Here is a 21000-nt window from a genome sequence, read left to right as displayed (position 1 = left end):
ATTGCATAATTTGCATTACAGAATAAAATATCTACTGTTAAGTTGAATATTCTTTTCAACTTTTGAACCATAACCATTTTTATTTTGCGTTCAAACCTAAGGAACTATGAATTAAAGTATTGTTAAGTATACATAATTTTTATTTAATTTTTATAAATTTTGATATTTTTGACCAAAGTGAAGTTGATTAGGTTTGACCACAAAAAGTCAGGTACTTCCCAGCATCTTGAGGCGGAGGTAGTCTATTCCCTTATTTGAAAGTTGGTTATTTTGAAGAAGAATATTGAAATCTGAAAGAGGTGCTACACTACTTTATATTAGTTGTTTGAAAAAATCTATCCTGTCTTTATATGAAAGTTGCCATCGTCTTTTTTTCCACTTACAAATTGTTTTCTTGAAGAATAGTAGATAGGATTTGGTAGGCTGGTAGCATTATTTTAATATTGGTTTCAAGGTCAATCTTTTGTGGAATGGATTGTTGGTCATACATGATTTATTTAGGACATTTCACTACTGAAATGGACAAATTAAGTCCATATTTAATGTTTAGATAGATGACTTGGGTTGATCTCATTTCAAAATGCTAATTTACATTGTTGTTGTTGCTTGTGCGTTTCAGCTTGTTGAATAAGTGGAAATACACGCAGGCACACTCAAAAGCAAGAACAGTACCACAGAACCTGTTTGATTCAGTAAAAGCTTATCTCGGATACTTGGCTTAAATAATACGAAGTACAACGTAATGGATAAACTGAAGACGTCGAGGTTGAGCTTGACATGATTTGGTTGGTGAACAAACTCTAAGTTGAGATCACTATGGCATCAAAATCAGCTAGTTTGACTTTGGAATTTTACCTGAGGTGCATTAGCCAATGTAGCTTGTGCTTTCATCCATTGAATCTACAAGGAAGTCCAACAACTTACGTGAGCGATTAAGCTATGAGCAAAATTTAGCACATGAAGAAATGTGTGTGATTTTGAGTAGTTAGATTATCTCGCAGTTGAGTTTAGAAAAGTAAAATTTTCTTTTTGCAGAAATCATTAGTTGCATTTCAAATATTTGTAGCTCTTTTTCTCCTACCATGTAAGAGTTTGTAAGAACAAGAAAGGAGTCACTTTTGGAAGTAGCATGCCCTTTTTATTCTTATATGATCATTAATCTATTTCTGCAAGCCAAATTGTTGGGTTAAATTTCACCTTTTGAGTCATATAAATCATTAAATTCTCCGTTTTTGCTTTAGAACTGATGATAACTTGTTTATGAATTAAGGAGTACTTGAGCTAGACCCAATATTTTAATAGTTTGAATGAGTAATTCGCTAGAAACCTAAATATCTACTTATGTAGAGCATAGTCAATTAGTCATGCACTCATGCAATTGAATAGAAATAAATTGTCTCTCCATATATTATAAAATCCTTAACCCACCCATAAAAATCTAATGCACACGACGTATTATAAGTATTATAAAATCCTTAACCCACCCCATAGAAATCTAATGCACACGACGTAATTAGATTATTACCTATGAAAGTATTATAAAATCCTTAACCCACCCATTAAAATCTATTACACACGACGTAATTAGATTATTACATACGAAATACAAAGTACAGAGTACTCTTCCGTCCCTTTATTACATGTCTATTTTTCATTTTGTACGAGAATTAAGAAAGTTAAAGATTCCTTAAAACTAATACTCCATAATTGGAAACTTATAAACAGAAACAGACGCTTAATTTTGGTCATAAAAAAAAGAATATAGGCATGTAATAAAGGGACGGAGTATTATTTTTAGCATATTCCAAATATCGAGGAAATTACATAAACAACTGATAAAGAGTGATATATGAATCATCGAGCACCACGTCACTCGATCCAACCACACACAAACAAACAATAAAACAATTTGCCAAATGCCCTACACATTCCCTCACTCGATAAGGTTTAAACACTTTAAACCCCACTTTTCTCCCAAATTTCTCATCAACAAACTCTAGAACTCAACAAATTATTACGGATTACCCACTTTGAAATGTTCTTCAAGAACACTTCAATTAATTTTGATTCAATTCATTGACCCATTCCACTAAATTCCAGAGAAAACTTACACGAAATCCCAGAAAAAATAAATTTAATTTTACCCAGAAAAAATAAATACAATGCTGAAAACCATAACATCTTCATCTCCTTCACTTCCACTTCTCTTCAAATTCAACAAATCTTCATCATCATCATCTGCCTTTTCTGGGTGTCTTTCTCTTCCTTTCTCGAAACATCCAAATTCAAACCCACTTTCACCATCACCTCGTTCACTCTCTCTCCTCAATTCCTTCAAAAACCCCATGAATAATCTCCTTGGAAAACTGGGTTTCGCTACTAGAACCCCTGATACTATGGATTCTTCTTCAATTGCGCAAGGCCCAGATGATGATTTGCCTGCTCCTGGTCAGCAATTCGCTCAGTTTGGGGCAGGGTGTTTTTGGGGGGTAGAATTGGCATTTCAAAGGGTACCTGGTGTGACCCGAACTGAAGTGGGTTATAGTCAAGGGTTTACTGATAATCCTACTTATGAAGATATTTGTACTGGGATGACTAATCATTCTGAAGTTGTTAGGGTTCAGTATGATCCTAAATTGTGTGCTTTTGATAATCTTCTTGATGTTTTTTGGGCTAGACATGATCCTACTACCCTTAATCGTCAAGTAAGTTCCTTTATTTTTAATTGATTGAATCTTTTGTGGAGTTTATTTGTTTATGTATTTGTTGTAGAATATTTTTCTATGTTTGATTGATTAATAGTCTGTTGTTAATGGGGTTTTTTTTATTGTTGTTAATTAGTGATTCTTGTGCTTTCAGTTCAAAATTGGGGTTTGAGTTTGATGTAATTAGCTAAAATTTGTGGCCTTTGTTCGAAATTAATAGCTTCGTACTATCTTTGGATGTCCGAAAAGTTGCAGAGGTGATAGTGATATTGCTATTGTTAAAGATGTGTCATGCCTGAGGTTTAAACTTTGAGGCCTTTGTGTAATGAAGCTCACAGTGTATTTCTGAAGGTTTAATTTTGTGGAAGTCATTAGTTAACTTTCAAGCTATTTATCTGAAAAAGGTTGCTGAAGGTATGTATATGAAAGTGTAAAAGTGTGCTAAAAGAAGCATATGACACATGTAATTAGAGAGTGATACTTAAGTGCCATTCACTACTTTTGGTCTTTATAATTGCAACGTTTGCATGAGGATGCTTTTGCTTTGAGAAAAGATGCGTGCAAAATTTTGGATAAGAGGAACAGTGTACTTGAAAGGGGAGATTTTGGGAGTTTATGGGAAGGGTGTGACGTTTTCTCTTATATGTATATTTTTATCTGTTGGAGCTACTTTTATGTGTAGGCCCTTCATGCTATTGACTACGGAGTAGTAGATTTTGTTTGAATTAAAGTATCTTTAGGGAGTATAGCATTATGTTGTTGAATTTTTCGATAATGTAAGTGTATGCGTTTCCAAGACTTGTTTTTGGTTATGTGACTTTATTTATGGTTTCACTATGTGACTTTGTCTGGGTATAGTTGAAGATGCTAAGAATGTTTCATGTGTGGGCTGAGAAATCGTAGGCAAAGTATATGGAGGTTTTTATCAGAAGGATGGATGTTTGAGAGCCCATGAGAACCAAAATGGCATATTGACTTGTTGGCTAACATTATTCCAAAACCCTGTTGCTTCTAGTTCTTCAAAGTATTAAATGATAATGTACAAGTATTTGCATAATCACAAATTGAGCAAGTTGGGCTCGATGCTTCATGATGACCATATTTTATTAGATTATGGTTATTATCAATTAGAGACATTTGAATTTCCTGTTGACACTTACTGGCTAGCTCATCTGGTTGTTGAAGAGTGCGTAGGTGTTTTAAGTCTTGTCATCTATGTATGCCTATCATATCCAGTTATTCAGCTCTGTTTGTTGAGATGTGGTCTTAGCATAGATAATTGACGGGCTTGACACCCTGGTATATTTTTGCAGTGGTGCCTGCATTTTTTCATTGTCCATTATTCCATTTTCAGACGTTTGTCACTTTTGCATTCTTGAGATGCTGTCTGCTTAAGGCATGCAGATCACTTGTAAAATGTGTCACCTCCATGAACCAGAATTTTCGTATTTCAGTCTGGCCTTTTAATTTTCTTTCACGCCTTTACTGATGTCCTATTCTCTGATTTCTTTGTCTCTGTCTGCCTTTAAAAGAGTTGAACATCAGTTTGAAAATTTTTAAAGTTAAACTTGTGAAGTATTGATGCCTGTATTCTTTGTTTATTAATTATTCTTTGTATTCTAGGGTTGAGGAGTTGAATATGGGGTATGTCCAATCTTTTTTCTTTTTGCTACAAAGAACTTGCATTAATTCTAGGTCATCTTTTCAATACATTTGGCGGAGGGAGGATTTGCAGATGAGTTGGTTCTCACTGCTTGACCTTTTTTTTGGTTTCAGGGGAATGATGTAGGGACGCAGTACAGATCAGGAATATACTTCTATACACCTGAGCAAGAGCAAGCTGCAATTGAATCAAGGGACCGTCAGCAAAAGATCCTGAACAGGAAGATCGTGACTGAGATTTTGCCAGCGAAAAAGTTCTACAGAGCTGAGGAGTACCACCAGCAATACCTTGCCAAGGGAGGACGATTTGGATTTAAGCAATCCACTGAGAAAGGATGCAATGACCCTATTAGATGTTATGGCTAAGTTCTGTCAAACCCTGGGGTACTCAAATCCTACTTGGCTTGGAACCTTTTTCTTGGTTAGAATTTGCCTAAAATTATGTGTATAGCGAATCTAGTCTTATTTTGCTGGTGTGATATTCCTGTTAGCTCACAGGTCACAGCCTTCTTGTAACTATTCGCATGACTTTGAGGGGCTGATTACTCTGTGCATATCATGTTATCTATTCCAGGAACTTAATATCTGTACCGCCTTGTATTGGATGCTTCTTCTCTCTAATATAAACTCTGGGAAAGAAGTATTAACTGTGATGTTTAGGGATGTAATGATGTATCATTCCCTCATGTTTATAATAGGGTAAGCTTTAGTGCCAAAATCAGAACCTATCAATGTATATCTCATTTCTGTTTCACCTATGGTAATTGCTCACTTCTTCTTAAAACACTTTCTGCTGTCACGTAGTCACGCACTTGAAAGGCACTGGTAGTGAAGATGGGAAAAGGGTTGTTTGTTTGGGTCACTTTTAAATCACTGTCATGTTATCAATGTTAGTCACTTAAAATTTTGGATTTTTTTTTGGTGTGAATCGGGTATTTTGGATTCGGGCAATCATGTACAAGTCCTTTTTGCCCTGTCTACTGGTAGATGGAAATCATGGAATGCTAATGAGATGTAACAATAATGGTATTTTTCTCACTCAAAGCAAATTTAGCTGTGTACTTTGATGATTCATTGTCTCTCCATAGGTCTTCCTAACGAATTTCCTAACCTTATAGAATCCAAGGAAAAGTATGAGAATAGTAATATATATAAAAAAAAAAAAAAAAAAAAAAAATATATATATATATATATATATATATATATATATTACTAAATCATTCACTTGCAGACATGTAGTCACAGATTTCTGACTCAATTGCTATGTTATTTATCTCACTCAATTTTCAAACAAAGGATTTGTTGCACTGGAGATAAGCTTCTTTGGGTACACCAAAACCATGTACAGGCTTGCTTTTGTATGTGGAGAAAAAACGTACACAAAATCCATGTACAGGCTTGCTTTTGTATGTGGATAAGAAACGTACACAAAATTGGATACAAAGTTTCATACACGACTGCCTTTATTAAATTTTTGCGATCTTCTAAGAGCTCTAACAACTTACTCATTCCTAACAGCTTTAATCCAATCAATTTCCACTCTGAAGTCACCTGGCCCAGACCTAGCACCGGGTACACCACCTTCAGCATTTACTGATAGTGACATGCCAAGAACACGAGCTGGATTCATTTCCATACTGGCGTCAATAACATTGCCCCTCCAGGTTGGTAGATATCGAGCTAGAGGAATCTGAGAATGACAAAATTCCATTTAAAATATGTGAAGGCTACTTCCTTTATGTTAAATGAACAGATAAAACATTGAATCATGCAAGTGACCTACATCTGGAGTTCTGAACAATGTTTGCATTCTATAAGAGAAACTTTAAACAAGAAACATCTTTGAGTCTTTGACGCCTAGCTCCTAGAATATAGACAATATTGTACTTAAACCTCTGTTAAAGAAGATTGATATGAGAACATAGGAGAGAACAAAATCACCTTTTGGTTGTTTAGTAGTGTTAAACAACAAACATGTTACTATGTTGGCTAATGCCTTATTCATTTGACATCATTCAGAAGCATAAATTCTGTGGATCAAAGTGTTCATGAACTCTCTACTAAGCTCAGCTACCCTAAAGTCCTAAAATGCTATTTCTTTTTAATGTATGCATGCAACAACCAGCATCAGTCCATCACCACTCAGTATAGATCCTTCCATAAGCTCCTTATCGATGCATGGACTAGATAGAAATAAGTGGCAGTAAAGTTCAATGTGTATGAAAACATATCCGAAGAATACCAACTGCCAATAACATGCTAGCGTAGAGAACAACAAAGTTGATGTAACATAATCGAGACAAATTTTTAATATTCTAATGAAATGTATCAATGACATGAGTTCCAGAGTATTCAAAACTTGCCTTAGCAATGTACCAATTGCCAGCAGGAACGTAAACAAAAGCCTGCCAAGAATTGTCTTCCTGCTGTCCAGGGGAATTTACCCAATTTTCTGTATATATCTGGCAAGGAATTTCAGGAATTTCAGTGTGACCTTATACTTTAACTCCTTTTCTCTAACGTGAGCACAGGAAAACTCACCGTAGATATGTAGCATCGTCCATCTCCTCTGAGTTTTAAGGCTATTGTGTCATATGAGTCCAAATCAATGAAACCATTAAACTGAAATAAAAACAAAGTACAGGTGTGACTGTGTGAGATATGTGGTACCATTGGAATTTCTTCCAAATATCAAAGATAAAATAATGTCATTCCTTTTCTCTAATATGTGACTCGGTTTATTTGTTTCTTCAGCAATTAGCATGTTGATCCCATCATTTCATTTTCTTTACTAGGGGAACTAGTTTGTACAGGACATGAAAGGAGCTTCAATAAAAATTTGTATGCTTGAATAGATATTTAAAGTGTTTAAGCTACACATTTAGTATCTTATTTTTTTATCGCAGGATCCAGGCCAACAGCTAAGAGTTGCACAGAGTAGGTCAAAACTGTATAATAAAGACAGCTATACTCCCCCCCCCCATAAATGTTTATTCATGCAGTTGTCAGATTACCTAAACTTCACTAAAGTATCCAGATAAATTTATAAAAACTTCAGAACATATTGTGCTGACTTGAAGATTAAGAATTTCCAAGACCATAAAACAGAACATAATAGACAAGAAGTTTGTTCATGTTTGAATGCCATCAGCCATAACCTTTGTTTAATAAAAATAATTATTGACAAGGATCTAACTTCTTATCAGTCATTTGCAAAAGTACACAAATAATTATATTTCGTATCAATGACTACCTTCTTGGAACGCATCCCACAAAAGCCACTTCTACTTATGTTCCATTTAGATCCCTCCATTACATCCAAAGAGAGTGTACCAGAGAATAATCCTATAAAAAAATGTCTCAGTATCAATAATCAGCAAAAGAAGATATAAGTTTTCTGTTCTGTTCTGCCTTTTCTTTTCTAGTATTTTATCTAATATACAGGATTATATAATAATATAAAAAGTACTAATTAAACGCAAAAATTATCTCCTAAGCCAGCATAACCATTTCAAGAGAGGCAGGGTACACAATAATATTAAAGTTTTATCTAAAAATACCTTTGAAACCATCTCCTTCATCAGTGACTTCCAATGACGCTGAAGACAAACCTGGAGAAAAGAAACAATAAAAATGTCATACAGCTTACAAAAGCAGTTAAATGCTTGAAAAGCACCAACACAGCCTGATATTACAAGTCAAAAGCCATATGAGCTTAATACCTTAATCTACAGAATGATTAAGTCAATTCTGCTACAAAAATAAATTAATCACAGTTAAATCCAAGTTCTGTTTTCACAAGTTTGGTTTGCCAGTTTGTCTTTAAATTCTTTTCATGAATATAGTTTATATGGATGCAGTTAGTTCATCACTCATGAATAATGAGTGCATTAACTTTTTGTAACCACCATAAGACTTCATCAGTGTTTACTTAACACAACTGATGATGGTAATGCAGAGGACAGTTGCCTTAAGCATTTGGCATAGACCAATGAAAAAATAGAAGGATTGTATTTGAGTATTATGTCTAAAAGTCAATCAATCCCTTTTCTCACTCTCTGGAAGAAAGCAAAATTTCACCAAAAATATTGCCTTTCAGATTGAAGTATTTTGTACCAAATATATAGACCACACTGCAGATAATATGACATGATCAAAGTGACAGTTACCTGAATATGCACGTACCTCCATATTCCGAATCTGAGTAAAGATGCCATTTCTTGATCTCTTCTTTACAATTGAAACTGAAAATATACTTTTCACTAGGGGGCATCAAATCATCAACATTCCATGTGAGAGCTGCAACATGACCAGCAAAAGATGACAAGGGTGTAAAGTAAATCATACAATACAATATAGACAATGAGAAAATCAACCCTGAAATATAATGCAGCATAGCACCCTGCCAGATAACTTGGTATACATAACCAACACCAACGCTGCCCTAATGCTCCTACAAGAGCTCTCACCTTGGTAGGGGTAAGGGGATTGGATATACACAGCCTCACCCCTGAGATTTTAGAAAGGATACTTAATTAAGTCCTTGGCCAAATGGCCATTGATCATTAGATCCGAGAGGACCAAGACATAGAAATTGTCTACACTATACAGCTTCACAATGTTAAAGAAGCGCAAAGGGAGTTGCTATATTTAATTTCATTATAATACAAAAGCCAAAGAGTAGTAAAGGTTTAGCTCCAAAGGAAAGGGAAAATATTTTATCAATGTGCAATTTTAAGACTTAAACCCCTGATAAGCACTCAAAAGACTACAACCAATTTATACAAATAAAAATAGGAGCAGGACTAATCAATGGTAAGGTAACTATAGAGAAAGAAACAAGCATGACCACAGATACAACAATATAATGTTGCAAGCAATATGGCAACTGCATTCTATTATTAGCGTTAATGGCAATCTAATTCTATCATCATGCACAAGATGCCAGAGGCTGTAGCAGCATCAATCACTTCAGAGATGTTTTAAGCATTTGAGTGGGAGCAGGAACTACTGAAAACATTTGGCACTACGAGTTTCAGAACGTTGCTCCAATTTGATGGTTGATATAATGCCATTCAAGAACCGATTACACAAGCATGCTAGTTGATTAGATTTTTCATTGATTCTTTCACACAATTTCATGGTGTAAGGCGGTAATTTTTCCCAAATGATGGCCAAAATCGAAGAGCCAAACCTTTCCGTCACTAGGTGAGACAAGAAAGTGGAATTTCATATCTAGGGAATTTCACTAGCAGTGGGAATGAGTAACCTTAGACCATTGGGCTAACCTCTTTCCCCTAGCACCCTTGCACCAACCTCCCCAAATCATTAAACAACATTGTCTTTCACCCTTATTAGCTATACCCATGATTTCAATCACTACATTGTTTCAAGTTTCATAAAATGTAGCAGGCGAAAACCCGGCTCGAGTTTTCCAATTTATCTCCATCAGCAATAATCAATTCTCTACAGCTTCTAACACCTAACATAGTGTTTTCAGCAAATTAACTCATCAAAACCACTATAATATATCTCATCACTAACCCCAAAACAACAACAATAAATTGTACCAACCTATCAATCAACCCATTTCTAATCATTCAGGCAATTCCCACATCACAAAATCTAAGACACACCCATTAAAACAAAGAGCACATTCCAGGAATTAATTATAAGAAGATAAATGGGATTGAAACTTAAAGGCAAGAACATCAAATTAATCGAAAAAAAAGATAACTTGGAAATGGGTGTAATATACCTTTCTTGGTAGCATTCAAAGAAGCTTGTATAAGTGATCGAAACCTCGACATTTTTTAACTTCTTTCTAAACAACAATCAAATCTTTTCCTCAAAATTTCTTTAAATTTCTTCTTAAAATGGTTGAGACGCCATTGTTAGCTCAGCTCAATAATTTCTGCATCGGTTTTGCGCCGCCGATTCCCGTTGAAGTTCAGCTGTAATAACCAAGGAGAAGAAAGAAAGAATGGCGAAGACAGCTAGAGCAACGAGGTTAATACGACGTCGTTTGCAAAGTTAGCCAACAAGGTTTTGGACTTTTTGGGTCAAACCTTGCTTTATTTGGGTTTTTAAGTTTGGGGCTGAGGGTAGTGGGTTTGAATATAAACCAACCTCTCTTAAAATTCATTTTTTATTATAATTTTAAATATTTACCTTGGAATTTTTTCATTTTATAGAAAACTAAAAAAAAGCGCTTTACACGCTAATTAATACAGTATTTCAACTTTAACCGTATATTAAGTACAAACAACATAATGTGCTGAGTCAAAGGAATGCAATATATGAGTTATAAAATGAGAATATGTATGAGACATTTGGTTAAACTTTCAAATTCAAGTTTGAATTTCAAAGGTAACTCCACTCATTCTTAACAACTTTTGAGAAAACTACCGTTACCACCATTTATTACTTCGTATATTCAACCCGTTCCATCAATTATACTTGCAGGAATTTACTATTTTGTAGGGGAGTTAATGATATGATATACTGAATATGTTAGATTACATTATTCTACTCATCTAAAAAGAGATGTGAGGAGTGTTGATCAACTATGAGTACACCCAAACTAACTTCTTCTAGACTATAAACTTCTAAATTCTTTTGTTGCTTGAGCAAATGAGTAAAGATAGATCAGAGAATTGCAGCATATTGCTCCTTAGGATTTCAATAATTTGTATCATTTACAAAAACTCAAATACTAGGAATATAATAATTTGAACTACCATGATTGACAAAGAATAAAAGTTTACAAGTCATCTCCTTGTCATTTTGTTGTTTATTTTATTTTTTTTTTTAAAAAAAATAATAAAAATAAAAAATAAATAAATACACCTCTTATGCACTAAAATAATCATGCTAAGAACCCCATTTAGCATAAATAAAACTATTAATTATACACCCAAAAATCTAAATGCAAATATATGTGCAACACATAAATTTTCAGGTGTAAAAAAAAGGGGTAAGGGCCCCATTTGGATGAAGAACTGTAGGATGTCCAATCATTCTCACAAAGGATAGATAAGAGTCTAGCAATATCACATCCACAACCCTCCAAAATCAACCAAAACCAACTATTCAATTGTCCACAAAATTGCCACACTTCATCACATACTACCCTTCACTTTACTAAATATCCTTGTTACTTCCTTTTTTCCTACACAAACATTAGCCTCATTATCACACACACATCTTTGCTCCCATAGCATCCACTAGTCTTAGTACCATCATGGCTACCGCCGCCCCCGCCACCGCCTCATACATCTTCGGAACCCGTATTACCGGCCCAAACCCGGGCCGTGGAAAGTTCCAAGCCTTGTTTGGGCTTGGCAAAAAGGCCGCCCCACAAAAGAAAGCAGCCCCAAAGAAGCCAATAATAGAAGAGGACCGGCCCGTGTGGTTCCCGGGTGCTGAACCACCCGAATGGCTAGACGGATCAATGGTCGGGGACCGTGGATTCGATCCATTTGGACTCGGCAAGCCCGCGGAATACTTGCAATTTGACTATGATGGGCTGGATCAGAACCTTGCTAAGAACTTAGCTGGTGATATTATTGGAACTAGGATTGAAAATGCTGACATTCAGCCCACACCATTTCAGCCTTACACTGAAGTGTTTGGTATCCAAAGATTCAGGGAGTGTGAGGTCATCCATGGTAGGTGGGCCATGTTAGCCACTCTTGGTGCTCTTTCTGTTGAGGCTCTTACTGGTGTTTCATGGCAAGATGCTGGAAAGGTAACATCATTATTCAATACAACATTATATTATACTAGTACATAAATTGAATATATGGTTTGAGATTATTGATAATATTTACTTACATAGTTTATAATCACAACATTCTTTAAACTATAGATCAACAAATAAGTGTATTGTAATATGTACATACAAGATTCTGCATTGTTTTATCATCAATTGCAAGGTTAACACAGTTCAAATTCATCTGTTTGTGCTGTTTCAAGTAAGATTGTCATAATTTAGAAAGTCAATAATAATTTGATTATAGAGTCTCCAATTTAACTGGATCTATTGGGAAATTCGAGTAATCCCAAGTATTGTTTCCATATGTCATGAATTTGTACTGTATATTGTATATTCCCTCCGTCCACAAATAATAGTCGTACATGATTTATGTGACTCGAAGTGGACCTAGGGAGTACTTATTCTACAAAGAACTTCAAGTCTTGAATCCATGTAGTATTCCATCTTTCACGCTAATCTGAACTACATAACACGAGTTAATGACTTATCTAGCAAAAAACTTGATAGGTACATAATGATGAAGTTGTACACTTGTACAATATGAATTATTAAGTTACAATTAAATAATAATATAAACTTATACTAATGTTGAAAATAAACAACTTTGTGCAGGTAGAGTTGATTGAAGGAGCATCCTACCTAGGCCAAAAACTGCCATTCTCCCTAAGCACATTGATCTGGATAGAAGTGTTACTAGTTGGATACATTGAGTTCCAGAGGAATGCAGAGCTCGACCCAGAGAAGCGTCTATACCCCGGTGGCCAGTACTTTGACCCCCTTGGCTTAGCCGCGGACCCTGAGAAGAAGGAGAGGCTTCAGCTAGCAGAGATCAAGCACTCTCGCCTCGCTATGGTTGCCTTCCTTGGCTTTGCCATCCAAGCTGCTGCCACTGGAAAAGGCCCTCTTAGCAATGTTGCTGAATTCTTAAGTGACCCTTCTAACAACATCTTCAAAACCTTTTCATCTTAAGTTATTGTTATTAAGAGGAACAACATTGCATACGAAGTACTCGTATAGTCGTATGTGTTATTGATATATTTTCCTAATATTCACGTCTTTTTTTTAATCCTCGCTCTCTTTTTTGGTCTATCCCAACATAATTGAGGATGTTGTTAGCTCATTTAGCTGTACTTGTGCATTTCAGTTGTAATATGTACATTTGTTACACTTTTAAAGAACAGTGTAATGTACTTGTATCATTATAAGTATTATATATCCTCTGCATTCAGATCAATTTTAATGAGCATGATTGAACAAATAACAGTATGTACATGTAGATATGTTCATGCTCCTAAATATCAATAACCTTATTTTGTACGGAGTAAGCACTCTTTAATTGATTTGTCACATGTCTATTGATTAAAGCCTAGAATTAATTTATATATATACTATTACGCGGGTGGATGAAATTTGAACTCGTGACCTTTGTATCACATTGGCTGATACTATGTTAAATGATCAATTCAACCAAAAACTTAAAAGGATGGTTGAAGTCCAAATTTTAGCATTATTAAGTCAAATTCTAGCTCATCCCTCATCTACATTGAATTTGGCTAGAATAATTTAAATTACCAAAAATCTTACAGCTGAATCCTCCCAAAATAGAAGAACATGAACATTATAAACAATTATCATGCATATATCATTTACAATTACTGACAATTAAAACATAATCAATTAAAATCTTTTTGGATAGCCCATAATCAATGAGAGCTATCCAATATCTTATCCATTATCTTACATTGAATTTGGCTAAAATCATTTAAATTACCAAAAATATATAATTTCATCTAAATCATACAATAAAGGAAATTATCAACAATATCATGCATATATCATTTACAATCAATGCAAAATGGAAACAAAATCAAAAAAATCTTTATGAATAATTTAGATAATATATGCCAGCCTAGCTTGCATTTATACATTGTTTTAATCATGTACAATGAACACATTTGATTTGAGTTAAATGAATGAAATTATTTTCAAAATATTAACCACTATTCATATCTTTAAATCTCAAAAGTAAAAAAAAAAAAAAAAAATGAAACGATTAATTCAACGAAAAAAAGCGTGGACGGCAGGATTCGAACCTGCGCGGGCAAAGCCCACATGATTTCTAGTCATGCCCGATAACCACTCCGGCACGTCCACAACTTTGAGCTAATGTTGTTTAAAGTTGTTTATAACTATTTAAATACGACATAACAGTGTCATTTCAATTTTTTTTTTTTTTTTTTCATCTTGCCTTAAAATATACGAAATATTTGCTATTTAGAATTAGAAATTATGAGGGACTAAGAAATTTTCACCTTTGTATCACAAAATATCTAACCCATTTTTTACTTGATTTGTCCTAATTATCTTTCCCAATTCTTCATTTAGAATAGTTCACTTTCATTTTACGTATGATTTAACAAAATTTCACATATATATATTCTGCTAAAATTGTGTGTTCAAAAGATATAGATAAGACTTTTAAGATTGTGGGAGTATGACAAAACATTTTTAGTACACACACGGCGAACTTACTCTAGTCAAATCACCTAAGCTAAACATAGATGTCGTTTGGTTGGGAAAAAAAACCTAGGGAGCTGTAATTCCTAATACTACCTCCGGTCCAAGTTAGTTGCAACTTTGGAATATTTTATATCTCACAAATAATACCCCAAAGTTGCAACTAACTTGGACCGGAGGTAGTAATTGAAATTCTTTTGTATTGTTTGGTTGACAAATTAATCGAAAGTAGAAATTTCACTTCTCACAGAATGAGGGAAGTTCATGACATAGTGAGACCTTGCCACCTTGGTAAGTGGAACCTCCCATGAAAATCCTCACGTTCCATTGTTAACGAAACATTATTTAGTTGCATTCCTAGGAATTTCAATTACACAGGAAAATAAATTTATAAGGAATTTACAAGTTCTACGTACATTTAAATAAGCGAGCCCATAATTTAAGTCATCCATCTTTGCATTGCTTTTAAAAGTAATTGATCCAACTTCTTTTTTTCTTTTTTTTTTGAAGAAACTGATCCAAATTAATTTGAAAGTAAATAAGAGTTTAAATAATTGATTCTTAAAATAATGTTTCATATTGAACTTAGTTTGAAGGACTTACACCTCTAAGCATAACTATGTGATTATTAATACTCTTGAAATATGATACCCTATTAGGTTAATACTATTCACAATATTCCAAAAAAAAAAAAAAAAGGTTAATACTATTCACAAACACTAAAAATAAAGTTATATGACATTTACAATAACATTTTCAATCTAACAATAACATATTAAATTGAATCAAATAGAAATTTTTTTGTAACTATATTAGTATATTATGATAGTTGTATAAGAGACCTACCCATTTTTTATGTACTACTACTAAAAATAGCCGAATTTATGAAGAAATTATGCAATTTTCGACCAATGGCTGATATAGACCTAAAACTTGAAACAAGAAAAAAAAAACGCCAAAAAGTAAGTTACTTGTAAAAGTTTGTTGAGCCTCATAGTCATCACTCATTAATTCATTAACCTTTGATTGTGAAGAACATCAACCCAAAACATACACAAACAGAAAAAGACTGGAAAACAGTAGTGGCTTTTGAGTGATTACTGGATTAGCCGCTGTTTTATAACAATTCTCCAACAATTTTCAAACCTCGTTTTCCTCGACCCAATTGAATTCAACACATATATACTGAGAGAGAGAATCAGAGAGAAGGAGATATGTAAATTAATTGGGTAATTCATGTTGATGATGATGATAGTTTTCATTTGAAAATGACCAAGAAATCACCATAATTCTAAGGTTTACAGCTGATTTCTTTTATTTATTTCAGGTACATTTCTGTCTCCTTAATTTTTTATTTGGGAACATGAAAAGATTGAAGCTTTGATTTTTATTGGATTTCATTAATTTTCAAAAACCCATTATTTTAAATTGTTGCTTTTATTGATCCTTAGCTTAAATTATAAGTTTTTAGTCTAATTGTTGTTGCAATAAACCCATTTAAGATTTCTTTTGTTTCTCACTTAGTTGCTAGTACTAGTATGTATTGCTTGCAATTAATGGTAAATTTTGATGTGATTAGAGTTAACCGCTAGTTTACCATGTATTAATTGATTGTTTATACTATGAATTTGGGGTTGTAACTGTTTGATAATATGAAGTTGATCTTATTTTGGGTCATTTGTGAATGTTGATGTTATTGGCCAGAGTCATAAATGGCCCCAATTGATCCCACCACTGAACCATCCAAAGAAGCATACAATCATGGAATGGCACTTGATGTTGATAATAAGAGAATTCAGTGTTGTTACTGTGGCAAAATTGTTCCGGGGTTTAACCGCCTTCAGCATCACTTGGGAGGGATAAGAGGGAATATAACCGAGTGTCCGGATGTTCCGGTTGAGGTGAAAGACTTTTTTAGGCATAGCTTGGTGTCTGTGAAAGTAGATCACTTAGTGAAGGAGATTGGTGAGTTAGACCACCCTAGTCCTCCTCTGAAGAGGACTTGTACCTCGAATGTGAAAGCGAATGGGGTAAAGTCACAACAGGCTGTAAGCCCTCAGAATGGTACCACCATTGCTAGAAGTAGTTTGAGTAAACCAACTTGTTACTACAAAAGAAGGTTGACTTCTCCAAATGGTAATGCTGGCAAAAGTGGGCTAGATTCGGACTCTATTATGGGTAAACGGAACATTGGTAGGTTTTTCCTAGAGAATGGGATTGACTTCAGTGCTGTCTCATCTTCTAGTTTTAATAGCATGATGAGCACTTTTCTAAAAGGTGGTGAGAGTAAGCAGTTTATCCCTAGCATTGCTGAGCTCCGGGGTTGGATATTTGATGATGAGTTACGCGAGATAGAAAATTATGTAAAGAAGGTCCGGCTTACTTGGCCTCTTACTGGGTGTAGCATTCAGCTTGATGAGTGGACTGATCATTTGGGTAGGAGCCTGATCAATGTTGTAGTTGATTGTCCGGAGGGGCCTATTTACCTTCGATCAGAGGATGTTTCACCCTCAACAAAGGGTGCTAATGCATTGCAAGTGTTGCTTGAAGCTGTTCTGGAGGAAGTGGGCATTCAAAATGTTGTTCAAATTGTTGCTCACACTTCCTCAGACTTTTTAGAGGAAATTAGTAAGAAGCTGATAGAAAAGCATAGGTCGCTTTTTTGGACAGTTAGTGCAACGCATTGCTTGTCACTTATCTTAGACAAGATTGCAATTATTGATTCAATAAAGCTGACTCTGGATAATGCAAAAACCATTACTAAATTCATTTATAGCCGTGCTGCAGTACTGATGCTGTTGAGGAAATATGTTAGTAGTCATGATCTAGTTAGACCCTCTAGCATTAAATCTGCTACGCCTTTCTTGACGTTAGAGAATATTTGGTCAGAAAAGAGTAATTTGGAGCTCATGTTCACTTCCTCTGAGTGGTTGCGCTCGTCTTGGGCATCAAGTGTTGAAGGTCAATTGGTTACTACTTTGATCAATGATAGCTCCTTCTGGGCTGGGGTTAACTTAGCTGTGAAAGCATCCATTCCATTAGTGAGAGCTATATCCTTGATTAATGAGGGTGGTACACCCAATATGGGATTCATATACGAAACGATGGATCAAGTTAAAGAGACAATCTGTGAGGAGTTTGGAAATAAGATTTCTAAGTATATCCCAATTTGGAAAATAATTGATGAAGTATGGAACACAATTCTGCATAGTCCCCTTCATGCTGCTGGATACTTCCTTAACCCAAGACTCCATTATACTGAAGACTTTTTCTCTGATACGGAAGTTGCAGGTGGCCTTCTTATCACTATCGTTCGGATGGCTGCTGATCAGTCTACCCAGGATTTGATATCTCGGCATCTTCGTGTGTATGCAGACTGTGAAGGTGATTTCAAAGTCGGAACTGATAACGACAGTAAAGAGAGATTCTCTCCAGGTTTGTAAGTAAGGCTTTGCTTTTTTTGACTTAATTTAGTTAGATAACTTCAAGCTCCATGCAAGAAAGAGTCTTTAGTTGACTAATGACTCTTCTAATTTTCACCGAACTTTAAGTTCACTATTTTCCATTACTAAGCTTATGGTGGGGGTGGACTGACGGAAATATGGGGTGTGACTTTGGTAATATTATTTTTTTGCGCTACATATACTTGAAAGTTAGTTTATGGACAAAATAGACAGCAATGAACTATATATTGTCAGTTAGTTATGTCTGTTTAAATTAAAAAGTACAATGGACGCACTATGCTATATGTTTTCTTTCTTACATACTTTCTATTGGCTGGGAATCACAGCCTAATGAAGTGACTTTCACTAAGGGTTTAATGAAAACTGCCTCATAGAGTCTTAGCTATTGTATGGCTTAGACTGCAGACATCGAAACCCTTACCATGTCTCAGGCAGAGGGTCAGAATGTTAGAAACATAGTAATATTGATGACTTGATGTAGTTGTATAGTAATATCTCATACCTCCCATAAGTTTTACTTTCCTGAATTTACTACCTATAGAAGTTGAACTGTAAAGATACCATTTTGGTCACATGCTATTTGTTCTGCTATTCTATTCTAATTCAAGTTATCTTTAACTGATACGCTGATACCCATAACAAATTTTGAACTGGCTGCAGCAAATTGGTGGATGCGTTTTGGGGGCCACTGTCCTGATCTGCAAAAGCTTGCTGTCAGAATCCTTAGCCAGACCTGCAACGGGGCTGAAGTTTATGGTCTAAGAAGAGATATAGCTGAGAAATTGCTATCAAGCAAACGAGAGATCATGGAATACAACCGACTGCATAGCCTGGCATACCTTCATTACAATCTCAAGTTAAAGCAATTCAAGATGAGGGCAAAATTCGACATTGTTAATGATGTAGTAGTTGACCCGTCAGAGGACTGGCTTGTAGATGAATCATATCAGGCTGAAGGAGATGACTCTGGGAGAACGTTTCATACAATCCTCAGCACAGGTTCTGGCAGCACAAGCCTGATAAATACTCTCAAGGAAGGAGGCTCTTCTGGTGTTCCGCCAAAGGCAGAACCAACGTCTGAAGTCTAATTTATGAAGCCTCAAAAGATCAAAAACAAGAGGGAGCCTTTGTATTGGTGAAATGTGCTCTTGTACACTATTGTACACTCACATACTGATGTACAAAATGGTTCTGGCTCTGAAGTTAGAAGATGAATTTTGGCATATAATGTATGTATGTCCATTGTCTCCCTAAGTTTAATTTTCCGCCCTTTTTATAAAAGAATTGGAAGACTAATTAGAATGAAAAGCTGCTGTTGTAGAAAATTAGTTTCTTTATGTACTGTTCTGATTTTCTATCAGAAATTGCTGTTTGTAGTTTTAGGACTGTAGACAGACTATATTAGGAACTCTGATATAATCAAAGATTGTATAGTTTTATTTACCTGTATAATACTTGTATGAACCTTTTTCTTTTTCAAACTTAAGCAATTTGTATTTTAACTAGAGGCTTCGGGTTAAGGAGCTTGCTGCATTTGAAGCTGCTGAACTAGGCAGAACTTGTTTACATGACAAAGTATTGCCAAAAAAGAACTGGAATTTAAAAGATAATCTTGTATCCGATGTTTTCTATATATTTCAATGCTTACCATTAAGTCTGTAATCATATTTTATTATTTTTTTTTCATGTTTATATCTTTTGAGTTATGATTGTTACGTAACAACACAAAAATACTGAGAAAAAACCTAGATTTTCAAATAGTTCTAAAAATTTGAAAATTTTAAACAATTAAACTACACATTGAGCAAAGCAAACAAAACACACATGATTATATATGTTAATTCTTTTACTACAATATGTATATATTTATCGAGAGATTATTTAAATTAAAGCTAGTGTATAGCCCGGGCGTTGCCCCGGGTTGCTACATTTTTTAGTTGTGCAACTATTAAGTTTTTAAAAGACATTTAATAGATTTTATGTGATTTCAATACTTTGGTAGTATAACATTAATTTGTGTGCTAAATTATAACATAAGTGACAATTAGTTATATGGTTATACAATGACTTTTCTTCAAAGAGGTTGAGTGTTCAAACCTCTATCCATATGTTTGTTTAAATTCAAACAATTTTCAAGAGTAAATTAAATGCTTATATGTAGCCCTAAGGGCTATGTATAGCATTTTTCTTTTATTTTTATTTTATTTTTTTTAATTTAGTTAAGGCATCATATAGTGTAATTGTTGGTCGCATGGGTGATGTGTGATACAAAAAATTGAGTTGCTGACATGGCATATTGAGGAATTGAGTATACGACGTGGCGCAATGAGGAGCCTACGTGGCACATAAATGTTCTTAATAACGCCTTTTAATAGATTAGTGTAGATATATAAAGATTATCAATGTGAAAAATGCAGCTACAATGGTGTTTGCAAAAATGCATTAAAATATATAAAGATAAAATTGTTGATTTATTTATCAAAATGTTATGTGATAAATAAAAATTATTTTACATCCATCGTACACATCACTGAAATATGCAATTAATGAATTAATTTTGTTAAAAAAAATTGTTTATCTCAATGATTAACCCGAGCATCCTCTTTGGGAGGAGTTTGGTGTTTTTTGGGCTGCTATTGGGATATTTTAGAATTGTATATAATATACTATCTCCGTTTTTATTAAGTTGACTCCTTTCTTTTATCACACTTGCTAAGTTGCTAACACACTATTTTCTAATTCTCGACATTGTAAAATTATAAAAAGTGGATATTAATAAAAATATACATTGAGTTGATTCAATTCAAACAAGATCCCACTTGACTATATATGTTTTTCGTGTCTATAAATCACAAAAAGCTAGTAAGTGTAGTTT

General features: G+C 34.4%; 4 protein-coding genes and 1 non-coding gene across 5 annotated transcripts; 3 read left to right on the top strand and 2 right to left on the bottom strand.

The window, feature by feature from the left end:
* Positions 1-1921: 1921 nt before the first annotated feature.
* On the top strand, positions 1922-5121 carry LOC145598117 (peptide methionine sulfoxide reductase A1-like). Its single transcript, XM_081654429.1, has 2 exons — positions 1922-2705; positions 4482-5121. Exons 1-2 carry the CDS (start codon positions 2163-2165, stop codon positions 4731-4733), a joined length of 795 nt encoding a protein of 264 aa, XP_081510555.1. The 5' UTR covers positions 1922-2162; the 3' UTR covers positions 4734-5121.
* Positions 5122-5615: 494 nt separating this feature from the next.
* LOC145598264 (putative complex I intermediate-associated protein 30) lies at positions 5616-10345 on the bottom strand. The gene is made up of 7 exons (XM_081654594.1): positions 10126-10345; positions 8553-8666; positions 7928-7978; positions 7621-7712; positions 6909-6989; positions 6731-6829; positions 5616-6057 (listed from the first exon to the last, which is right to left on the bottom strand). Exons 1-7 carry the CDS (start codon positions 10175-10177, stop codon positions 5869-5871), a joined length of 678 nt encoding a protein of 225 aa, XP_081510720.1. The 5' UTR covers positions 10178-10345; the 3' UTR covers positions 5616-5868.
* Positions 10346-11457: 1112 nt separating this feature from the next.
* On the top strand, positions 11458-13378 carry LOC145597426 (chlorophyll a-b binding protein CP29.1, chloroplastic-like). The gene is made up of 2 exons (XM_081653585.1): positions 11458-12117; positions 12757-13378. The coding sequence occupies exons 1-2, from the start codon at positions 11611-11613 to the stop codon at positions 13111-13113; spliced, it is 864 nt and encodes a 287-aa protein (XP_081509711.1). The 5' UTR covers positions 11458-11610; the 3' UTR covers positions 13114-13378.
* An 838-nt stretch (positions 13379-14216) lies between these two features.
* Positions 14217-14298, bottom strand: TRNAS-AGA (transfer RNA serine (anticodon AGA)). The gene has a single exon. It is a non-coding gene; the product is annotated as a tRNA-Ser (tRNA).
* Positions 14299-15867: 1569 nt separating this feature from the next.
* Positions 15868-19627, top strand: LOC145598258 (uncharacterized). Its single transcript, XM_081654588.1, has 3 exons — positions 15868-15988; positions 16366-18096; positions 18786-19627. Exons 2-3 carry the CDS (start codon positions 16374-16376, stop codon positions 19211-19213), a joined length of 2151 nt encoding a protein of 716 aa, XP_081510714.1. The 5' UTR covers positions 15868-15988; positions 16366-16373; the 3' UTR covers positions 19214-19627.
* The last annotated feature ends 1373 nt before the right edge of the window (positions 19628-21000 follow it).

Source organism: Chenopodium album, chromosome 20 (assembly GCF_948465745.1).
Source record: "Chenopodium album chromosome 20, dcCheAlbu1.1, whole genome shotgun sequence".
NCBI lineage: Eukaryota > Viridiplantae > Streptophyta > Magnoliopsida > Caryophyllales > Amaranthaceae > Chenopodium > Chenopodium album.
Note: the sequence above shows the minus strand (reverse complement) of the source record. Positions and strands in the feature narration are given on the sequence as shown.